The sequence below is a fragment of the Lathyrus oleraceus genome, chromosome 3 (assembly GCF_024323335.1).
Source record: "Lathyrus oleraceus cultivar Zhongwan6 chromosome 3, CAAS_Psat_ZW6_1.0, whole genome shotgun sequence".
NCBI classification, from domain to species: domain Eukaryota; kingdom Viridiplantae; phylum Streptophyta; class Magnoliopsida; order Fabales; family Fabaceae; genus Lathyrus; species Lathyrus oleraceus.
In genome coordinates this window covers 371462533-371473948 of record NC_066581.1, presented here as the reverse complement: position 1 = coordinate 371473948, position 11416 = coordinate 371462533, and the positions used below count along the sequence as shown (strand labels likewise).

The 11416-nt window shown below is 39.6% G+C and overlaps 1 protein-coding gene across 3 annotated transcripts; it reads right to left on the bottom strand.

The window, feature by feature from the left end:
* Positions 1-1190: 1190 nt before the first annotated feature.
* Positions 1191-11242, bottom strand: LOC127127780 (uncharacterized). Of its 3 annotated transcripts, none has more exons than XM_051057058.1 (2): positions 10816-11124; positions 1191-2669 (listed from the first exon to the last, which is right to left on the bottom strand). In XM_051057058.1, exon 2 carries the CDS (start codon positions 2006-2008, stop codon positions 1331-1333), a length of 678 nt encoding a protein of 225 aa, XP_050913015.1. In that variant the 5' UTR covers positions 2009-2669; positions 10816-11124; the 3' UTR covers positions 1191-1330. The 3 variants fall into 3 exon arrangements, 1 of the variants encoding a protein (XP_050913015.1); XR_007805462.1 differs by lacking the exon at positions 1191-2669 and adding an exon at positions 9420-9799 and having other exon boundaries at positions 10816-11242; XR_007805461.1 differs by lacking the exon at positions 1191-2669 and adding an exon at positions 10113-10324 and having other exon boundaries at positions 10816-11242.
* Between the last annotated feature and the right edge of the window lie 174 nt (positions 11243-11416).

The following is an 11416-nucleotide window of genomic DNA, read 5'->3' as shown; positions in this document are numbered from 1 at the left end:
CTCAAGTAACATTCTATCACCATCATAGATCATGTCACCCCAAACTTACTGTAAAACAGTTCTTGCCACAATACTGCTAAAATCTTTCGCACTGGACCTCTTGATGTTTTCTCAGGTTTTCTGATTTTTCCACATAACCAACGAGCCAGAAACTCTTTCCCTCAGAGATATCACTTTACCTGTCAGCTCATATCACACTCTCACCAAGTCTCTCTGGGTTAAAGTATTATCATGCTCAAATCACAGTATGCAATATCAAATCAGAAGTTTGAATAAATTCTCTCATCCTATCAACATGTACAATCACACACACTTTTTGAGTTCTTTTGGGTTGTAACGGGGCTTTGGTTTAGGTAGGGTATGAAATTGGAACAAAGGTTTTTGGTTTAGAGTACATGAAATCATTCTCTCACTACGTTTCTTTCCTATTATTCCTGTTGGGTTTTGTATTCCTCTTTTCCTTTTATCTATAGTGAATGTAGCATTTTTCAAAAGCTGTTCTTTTATTGTTTTTCGCTTTTCTCTTTCTTTTTTTTTCTTTTCGGATCACAAGCTTTTGCTTTTTTATTTATTTATTTATTATTATTTTTTTACTACATTCACTTACTGCAAAGCTACCCCAAACTTAAAGGTTGCTATTCCAACAACAACCCCAAACTTAGATAGAAACGTAGAGCTGAAATTAATCCTCACATACTCTGAACAGGGTAGGATAGTTACAAGGTCATGGATTGAGAAGAGCGGGTATATCAGAAACAAATGAATAACAGGCTCAACAGGGTTAAACAATGGATAATAATAATAATAGATGGGATGACTAGAAAGGCTCTAGGTGATAAACAAAATCATGCCTCAGTGTGTGTATTCATACAACTAATAATAAAAAGAACATACGCAAACCATGATTGATAAAGACATACCTGATATCTCTCATATGATGATAAGTGTTTGGCTTTTTCTGATCTCACAATGACGGGTTAAGCTGACTTGTTCTATCATACCTCTGAGTTCAAAGCTCATGTGCTCTTGGTTCTGATGTTAATCTTAACCAATGCGTCCAATCATACACAACAGCATCTACAGTCAAGGGGACTGATTGAGAGGACAACCAAGTATTTGGTGTAAGTAATCAGGACAACCACTAGCCAGACACAGTCACATATCTAACGAAATAAACAGGAAAATGTATGTAAACAAAATCAAATTCATTAGATTAAGACAACCCATAATAGGTGATTACATCAAGGCAAAAGAAAATAAAAACCGAATAAACCAAAAAGAAAAATACACAAAGAAAAACCAAAAGTACAAAAACATAACATAATCAAAGTCAATCACCCAGTCCACCGTCCTGCATATGAGTATCAAAGTCAATCTCCTCTGTAGGATCCAACTGAGTGTGCCCCCGTGCGAAGGCAGAGATAGGCGTCAATGTCTCCGTGTGGCCTGAAGGAGTATGCTGCTGCTGAGGTGGTGTCTGGTGTGGTGGTTGTTGCGGCTGCTGCGGAATCTCTCCCCCTATCTGAACTGGCTGGTTCCACCAAGGAAAGGTGAACTGTCCAAAGTGAGGTGCTGGAGGAGGTCCGGAGAATCTCTCTCTAAAGCGTTGTGCCTCCTCCCAAAGATCTGTCTGATGGGTAAGAACTCTCCCTAACAGTCGATACTGAAAACAGAACTCCTGCATAACACAAAATTGTGACATCTGCATCCGGTACTCCCTAGAGTTCTCATCAATCGGAGAAGGCTGAGGGGGCTGTGTCTCCGTAGCAGCCGGCTGAGCATCCTGACGCGGAGCACTGGTGCTGGCCTCCCTGTCATGTGGTCGCCGCAGAGGTCGGGGCGGATCATCTGTGGTCGTCCTCTCCTTCATCCAATGGGAGTTCAGCGGTGCAGCAGGTCGCAACATATCTGAATCTTGAAAATCCGGAACACCAGCTTTTTTGCACAGCAAATAAATCACAGTCGCATGGCCTAATGATTTTTTTGGTGACTGGGCAATCTCATCCATATCAGCAGCAATTATCCGTCCAATATTCACCTGTTTCTTCTACAGGATCTGATAAAGAAGTAGGGCACGCTCCGAGATCAATTCAGAACCGCCCCGATTAGTGCTTAAATTGTGATGAATAAAGTATGCCATGGCCTTAGGGATCGGAGCTAAATCAACAACCATAATCTTTGCCGGAGAGATCTTCTAAGTAGGTGCCCAATCACGACCCGGCCTAGCCATTGAATCTTTTATTTCATTGTATGGCCAGGTGCTTTTGTCAGAACGTTTTGCTTCGGCAAAAGGACAAACAGAATCATAGAATTTACACTTCAACACACTGTTAATAGTTTTCCAATCATATTTTATAACCTTGCCTCTTACCCATGAAACGAATGCTTCATTCTCTGTTGGGTCTTCTTCATCAGAGGTAACCCGTTGTGCATTAGCATAGAATTCTCATATCAGATCCAGCGAAACAGTTTGGATTTTATCATTGAAATGGATTAACTTCTGCTTTTTAAGAAGATTAGTAACCTCTGGAAATGTTTCATTCTGATGCACCCAGTGTTTCTCTTCGACCATATTTCGAGGTTTGATTTGGTCATATCTGGCTTCATGGTATGTGGTGCGGAATATTCTGACCTCTTCTGGAGATTGAGACATTGTACGGACCTGTAAACTGAGTGAAAGAGAAGAAACAGAGAGAAATCACAGCAATACACAAAAACACGTAACGAGAGCAATGATAAAATGAAGCCCAGTACGGAAAAAATTATATAAACAGACCCACAAACTGATACGCGTACGTTACGCAGCCCATACGCATATTTAGCTCCCTTACGCGTATCATACGCTGCTTAAACTAGTGAAAATTTGATTCGCGTAACAGATCACGTATCGGAGCCTGATACGCGTATTACATGGAGCCTTACGCGTATCATACGCGTTTCACCAGAGGAGCGCTATTTTGCAATCCAATACGCGTATCATGAAGTCCATACGCGTATTGGCAGTCCAGTGTGATTTTTTTTTCTCCATTCTTTCTAAATCCACCTTTTAGCGAACGACTAACCACGATGATACCTGACTCAAATGACATGAACAAATGCTAAATAAAACTAAAATTCAAATTTCAACTGACTCGACAAAATTAAAATAACAAAAAATTTCAAACCTCCCTTGGGTTGCCTCCCAAGCAGCGCTTCGTTTAACGTCGCATGGCTCCGGACACAAAATGTCATTTCATGGTGCAGGAAGGAATTGTGCTAGAACACAAAATTTCCCACAAAGGAATTGAAGTGGACAAAGCCAAAGTGGAGGTGATAGCTAACCTCCCACCTCTGGTGAATGAAAAAGGGATAAGGAGTTTTTTGGGTCATGCAGGTTTTTATCGCAGGTTTATCAGAGACTTCTCAAAAGTTGCCAAACCATTGACAAAAACTGCGTGGTAGCTTTCGAGACTTTAAAGAGTAAGTTGATCAGTGCACTTGTTGTAATTGCCCCCGATTGGTCCTTTCCTTTCAAAATAATGTGTGATGCAAGTGACCTTGTTGTGGGGGTTGTCCTAGGACAGAGAAAGGACAAATTATTGCATGTGATTTATTATGCTAGTCATGTCCTTAACCCGGCCCAAATGAATTATGCAACTACCGAAAAGGAGTTGTTGGTCGTGGTTTATGCATTTGACAAATTTAGATCATATTTGCTTGGCTCAAAAGTTATTGTGTATACTGATCATGCTACTTCAAAGTATTTGTTTGCTAAGCAGGAATCAAAGCCAAGACTTTTGAGATGGATCCTCCTCCTTCAAGAGTTTGATTTGGAAATCAAAGATAAAAGGGGTGCGAGAACACGGTCGCGGACCACTTATCTCGCATGTCCCCAATCAAAGAAACTGAGGAGGAACATCTTATTCAGGACACATTCGCTGATGAGAAAATACTTGTTGTTCAGGATATACCATGGTTTGCTGACTATGCTAACTATGTGGTAGGTGGGGTTATACCTGATGACTTTAATTCTCACCAAAAGAAAAAGTTTCTTTATGATTGCAAGTTATACCTATGGGATGATCCATTCCTCTATAAAAAGGGAGTGGGTGGTTTGATCAGAAAATGTGTTCCAGAAAGAGAGCAAGCCGACATTCTAAAAGCTTGTCATAATTCAGAGTATGGTGGACACTTCAGTGGAGATAGAACTACAGCAAAAGTCCTCCAATCGGGTTTGTATTGGCCCACGCTATTCAAGGATGCAAATTCTATAGTCCGAGAATGTGATAGGTGCCAACGAATAGGTAACATTACAAAGCGGAATCAGATGCCGCAAAACTCCATGCTAGAAGTGGAGCTGTTTGATGTTTGGGGTATTGATTTTATGGGACCGTTTCCACCATCATTTGGTAAAAATTACATATTGGTTGCGGTCGATTATGTGTCAAAGTGGGTAGAGGCTGTGGCATTACCAACAAATGATGCTAAAGTGGTGGTGAATTTCTTGAGGCATAACATTTTCTCCAGGTTTGGGGTACCACGGGCTTTAATTAGTGACCAAGGTACGCATTTTATAAATAAACTAATGGAGAATTTGTTGAAAAAGTATAATGTCAAACATAAGATAGCCACACCGTATCACCCCCAGACGAGTGGGCAAGTGGAAGTGTCTAACCGCCAAATAAAGTAGATCTTAGAAAAGACGGTAAGTGCTTCTCGGAAAGATTGGTCAGTAAAGTTGGATGATGCATTGTGGGCATACAGGACTGCATTTAAAACACCTATAGGTATGTCCCCTATCAACTAGTTTACGGTAAGGCTTGTCATTTACCACTCGAACTCGAGCACAGAGCCTTTTGGGTCTCCAAATTCCTTAACTGTGATCTTTTCAAAGCTGGTGAGTCCCGAATTCTTCAACTTCATGAGTTGGAAGAGTTCAGGAATCAAGCTTATGAAAATGCCAAAATTTACAAGGAACAAACAAAAAAATGGCATGATCAAAAGATCCAGAAGAGGGAATTTCGGGAGGGACAGCTCATATTGTTGTTTAATTCCAGGTTGAAGCTATTCCAAGGTAAATTGAGGTCAAGATGGTCCGGACCGTTCGTCATTAACAAAGTACTTCCTCATGGAGAAATAGAGCTTAAAAATGAGAAGAATGGCGACACCTTCAAGGTTAATGGTCAGAGGTTGAAACCATATAATCTCGGTGAAGGGGGACCAATTGAAACTGTTAAACTCATCTGAGTATGAGGTGTCCCGTCGAGCCATGCGACGTTAAACGAAGCGCTGCTTGGGAGACAATCCAAGGGAGGTTTGAAATTTTTTGTTATTTTAATTCTGTCGAGTCAGTTGAAATTTGAATTTTAGTTTTATTTAGCATTTATTCATGTCATTTGAGTCAGGTATCATCGTGGTTAGTCGTTCACTAAAAGGTGGATTTAGAAAGAATGGAGAAAAAAAAATCGCACTGGACTGCCAATACGCGTATGGACTTCATGATACGCGTATTGGATTGCAAAATAGCGCTCCTCTGGTGAAACGTGTAAGGCTCTATGTAATACGCGTATCATGCTCCGATACGTGATCTATTACGCGAATCAAAATTTTCACTGGTTTAAGCAGCGTATGATACGCGTAAGGGAGCTAAATACGCGTATGGGCTGCGTAATGTACGCGTATCAGTTTGTGGGTCTGTTTATATAATTTTTTCCGTACTGGGCTTCATTTTATCATTGCTCTCGTTACGTGTTTTTGCGTATTGCTGTGATTTCTCTCTGTTTCTTCTCTTTCACTCAGTTTACAGGTCCGTACAATGTCTCAATCTCCAGAAGAGGTCAGAATATTCCGCACCACATACCATGAAGCCAGATATGACCAAATCAAAACTCGAAATATGGTCGAAGAGAAACACTGGGTGTATCAGAATGAAACGTTTCCAGAGGTTACTAATCTTCTTAAAAAGCAGAAGTTAATCCATTTCAATGACAAAATCCAAACGGTTTCGCTGGATCTGATATGGGAATTCTATGCTAATGCACAACGGGTTACCTCTGATGAAGAAGACCCAACAGAGAATGAAGCATTCGTTTCATGGGTAAGAGGCAAGGTTATAAAATATGATTGGAAAACTATTAACAGTGTGTTGAAGTGTAAATTCTATGATTCTGTTTGTCCTTTTGCCGAAGCAAAACGTTCTGACAAAAGCACCTGGCCATACAATGAAAAAAAAGATTCAATGGCTAGGCCGGGTCGTGATTGGGCACCTACTTCGAAGATCTCTCCGACAAAGATTATGGTTGTTGATTTAGCTTCGATCCCTAAGGCCATGGCATACTTTATTCATCACAATTTAAGCACTAATCGGGGCGGTTCTGAATTGATCTCGGAGCGTGCCCTACTTCTTTATTAGATCCTGCAGAAGAAACAGGTGAATATTGGACGGATAATTGCTGCTGATATGGATGAGATTGCCCAGTCGCCAAAAAAATCATTAGGCCATGCGACTGTGATTTATTTGCTGTGCAAAAAAGCTGGTGTTCCGGATTTTCAAGATTCAGATATGTTGCGACCTGCTGCACCGTTGAACTCCCATTGGATGAAGGAGAGGACGACCACAGATGATCCGCCCCGACCTCTGCGGCGACCACATGACAGGGAGGCCAACACCAGTGCTCCGCGTCAGGATGCTCAGCCGGCTGCTACGGAGACACAGCCCCCTCAGCCTCCTCCGATTGATGAGAACTCTAGGGAGTACCGAATGCATATGTCACAATTTTGTGTTATGCAGGAGTTCTGTTTTCAGTATGGACTGTCAGGGAGAGTTCTTACCCATCAGACAGATCTTTGGGAGGAGGCACAGCGCTTTAGAGAGAGATTCTCCGGACCTCCTCCAGCACCTCACTTTGGACAGTTCACCTTTCCTTGGTGGAACCAGCCAGTTCATATAGGGGGAGAGATTCTGCAGCAGCCGCAGCAGCCATCACACCAGACACCACCTCAGCAGCAGCATACTCCTTCAGGCCACACGGAGACATTGACGCCTATCTCTGCCTTCGCACGGGGGCACACTTAGTTGGATCCTACAGAGGAGATTGACTTTGATACTCATATGTAGGACGGTGGACTGGGTGATTGACTTTGATTATGTTATGTTTTTGTACTTTTGGTTTTTCTTTGTGTATTTTTCTTTTTGGTTTATTCAGTTTTTATTTTCTTTTGTCTTAATGTAATTACCTATTATGGGTTGTCTTAATCTAATGAATTTGATTTTGTTTACATACATTTTCCTGTTTATTTCGTTAGATATGTGACTGTGTCTGGCTAGTGGTTGTCCTGTTATGGGTTGTCTTAATCTAATGAATTTGATTTTGTTTACATACATTTTCCTGTTTATTTCGTTAGATATGTGACTGTGTATGGCTAGTGGTTGTCCTGATTACTTACACCAAATACTTGGTTGTCCTCTCAATCAGTCCCCTTGACTGTAGATGCTGTTGTGTATGATTGGACGCATTGGTTAAGATTAACATCAGAACCAAGAGCACATGAGCTTTGAACTCAGAGGTATGATAGAACAAGTCAGCTTAACCCGTCATTGTGAGATCAGAAAAAGCCAAACACTTATCATCATATGAGAGATATCAGGTATGTCTTTATCAATCATGGTTTGCGTATGTTCTTTTTATTATTAGTTGTATGAATACACACACTGAGGCATGATTTTGTTTATCACCTAGAGCCTTTCTAGTCATCCCATCTATTATTATTATTATCCATTGTTTAACCCTGTTGAGCCTGTTATTCATTTGTTTCTGATATACCCGCTCTTCTCAATCCATGACCTTGTAACTATCCTACCCTGTTCAGAGTATGTGAGGATTAATTTCAGCTCTACGTTTCTATCTAAGTTTGGGGTTGTTGTTGGAATAGCAACCTTTAAGTTTGGGGTAGCTTTGCAGTAAGTGAATGTAGTAAAAAAATAATAATAAATAAATAAATAAAAAAGCAAAAGCTTGTGATCCGAAAAGAAAAAAAAAAGAAAGAGAAAAGCGAAAAACAATAAAAGAACAGCTTTTGAAAAATGCTACATTCACTATAGATAAAAGGAAAAGAGGAATACAAAACCCAACAGGAATAATAGGAAAGAAACGTAGTGAGAGAATGATTTCAGGTACTCTAAACCAAAAACCTTTGTTCCAATTTCATACCCTACCTAAACCAAAGCCCCGTTACAATCCAAAAGACCTCAAAAAGTGTGTGTGATTGTACATGTTGATAGGATGAGAGAATTTATTCAAACTTCTGATTTGATATTGCATACTGTGATTTGAGCATGATAACACTTTAACCCAGAGAGACTTGGTGAGAGTGTGATATGAGCTTACAGGTAAAGTGATATCTCTGAGGGAAAGAGTTTCTGGCTCGTTGGTTATGTGGAAAAATCAGAAAACCTGAGAAAACATCAAGAGGTCCAGTGCGAAAGATTTCAGCAGTATTGTGGCAAGAACTGTTTTACAGTAAGTTTGGGGTGACATGATCTATGATGGTGATAGAATGTTACTTGAGGACAAGCAACAAGCTAAGTTTGGGGTTGTGATCAATCACCATTTATGCTAGGTATTTCACTATTTAACCGTAAATAAGTCAGGTCAAAAACTAGTTTGGAAGCTCAGGGAATCAAACGTCAGATGCGAAATTGAGCCAGAGCAAGAAAACAGAAGAAAAAATCAATTCTTTGAGAACCTGCTGTCCATACGCGTATTGCCTTACATGATACGCGTATGGACCTTCCCATTACGCGTAGCATACGCAACGGACCAGAGGGGTGGAAAATCAAGCAAAAAGACAAGTTTTTGGTGATACACGTACGGGAGTTAGCAATACGCGTAAAGGATGATGTTTTACGTGCAATACGCGTATGAAGTAGCGCAATACACGTAACGTGCAGCGCAATACGCGTATGAAGCCCAGAATCCGGAAAAACCCAGCTGCATAGCTATTTACACGGGAGAACGCAATTTTGCTGAGGTGGGACAATTTTGGAGAAAAAAGAAGCGTTTTGAGAGCTAGAGACTCAAGGATTATCGGAGGATTCATATATTCAAAAGTTTTTTGACTATTGAAGATTGATTTCTCAAGAAATTCTGTAATGACAACAATTTTTATCTTTGTTTTTATTTCTATTATGAGTAGCTAAACCCCCCATTGCTAGGGGGTGACCCTGATTCTGAATGTGACAGATTGTATGTTTATGAATGCATTGACTATTTCTTCCTCTCAATTGATTTGTTCATATTACCGTTCTTTATGCTTTATTCGTCGGACCAACGAATGATGATTAATATGAATAGTTTAAGCTGGACAGCAATTATTTATTGATCTGTATAAGAACTTTGGATAGTAAAAATCACCTAGGACTAAGGATATTCTATCTGATCGATAATTTTTGATATTCGAATGCTTAAGTATGAACTTAATTATTTATGGACATAGTAATTAGGTTACATAATCAAATGTCTTTTCACTAAGGAATTAGGAATAGATACCCTTGAGGACCAAAATCAATTGGAAAAGATTATTGTCCAAACCTTCATAAATTATATCTGTTGCAGGAAGTTGTATTCACCGAACTCTAGCAATCTACTCTAATTGGACGTACTTTGGGTACCACTATCAATACTTTGGGTACCACTATCAATACTCTTGTGTTTCTTACCTTTATCATAACCAAATATTAATTTGTTACTTCTCACTCTCTTCCCTGTTTTAGTAAACGCATTAGAAGTATTTACACATATTTTAGTAAGATTTTTCATTCCTGCACAATTAAAAAAAAATTATAAAAAAAAAAAAAAAACTGGAACACTTCTTGAAAGAGTTCTGAAACACATAATACACAAATCGGAAGACTTCTTCAAAGAGTTCCAATTTGTGTCACTTTGTTTATCGAAACTCTTTCAAAAAGTGTTCCGAAACGTGACTTTTTTCTTAAAAAACCGGAACTCTTTCGAAAAGACATCCGATTCATTACTTTTGTGTGTTCTGGATGTTTTTTTCCAGGAGTTCCGGTACGAGGGTGAAATGTATAATTTTTGAAATTTTCAACTGAATATAAAAAATGAAATGGTAAATTGATTAAAACCAATTAAGGATAGAATTGGAATTTTTGAAGAATAATAGGGATATGAGGCTAAACATAGCGATACGATGTAAAATTTTCCACCAGGTAGAACAACAAACATATCAAACGCATGCTGCAACATGAAGTGTAGGAAACGAGATTCACACACAATCCATAACAGATAACAGAAATTCACCGAACCAAAATGCAGTGAACGACAAGCTGCAGTGTAAACGGCAATGCAACGTGAAACGCAGGTCTAAGATAATTGAAGTAACAATTTGTTTTGGAAAAATAAATTCACTGATTAACAGAATTTTAACGGAGATTAAACCACTCTGACTGATTGTAAATTAACAGAATTTTAACCGAGATCAAACCTCACTAACTGATTGCAAATTGAAAAATAACTAACTAACCAACCTAAATCTAATAGAGTTTTGGATCCGCAACTAACTTACACTTATGAAATTTAATAGAGTTTCACTCTGTTAAATCGAAAAGCCTATATAAACACGTTTCCACTGCAGTTTTCAGGATGAACGTTCACTCTTCAAAAAACTCTCAAATCCACGTTCTCTCTCGATTCTTGCCACATTACGATTCGATTCATTACACCAACTTCTATATCGTCAATCATCCTCATAAGCGCAAGCCACGGAGAAGAAGAAAAAGAAGACGGAACTGAAACGCGGGAATGAAGAAGTTGGTACCTGTTCACGTCGATGCAGCGATTCACCGGTTCTGAAGTCGTGTTCTTCGCCTCTTTCGTACATAGACTCCATCGGTGAGGATGAAGGTGTGAACCAATCTCGAATCCGTGGACCACGTGCGATGAATGTCGATTGAAGACTCATGATATCGCTCACCGACTGGCAGTGCGAGCAATTTTATCTGGTCGTGGTGTGATTTCGCGCCGTGATTGAGATCAGGACGGTGAAACCAGGGCCGACCGTGTATCCTTCCGTTTGCGCCGCATAAGCCAGTTGAAGAAGAAAGAAATTCCGTTCATGCTTAAAAGCTTGAGGGATTTGGACCGGTGCTGACCCGGTTGCCGCTACCCTGGGCCGAGTACGAATCGGGCCTAAGGCCCAACATCTTAAGCCATAATTCTTGGTTCCATTTTCTGACGGGTGTGTAATTCCAATTAATTGATAGTATTGGTTATAATTAGGAAATAATCTCAATAAATTGACTTGACTAATTTTAGATTCTTTGTTGAGTTAATTAAAATTTTAGGAATTTTAATAAATATTAATTGGAATTCTAGAAATTAGGGGATTTTAATTAAAATATCTCTAGGTTGCATTATTA

Bases quoted from the DNA above. Each gene is read 5' to 3' on its own strand.
- LOC127127780 (XM_051057058.1), bottom strand. From the start codon at position 2,008: ATGGATGAGATTGCCCAGTCACCAAAAAAATCATTAGGCCATGCGACT.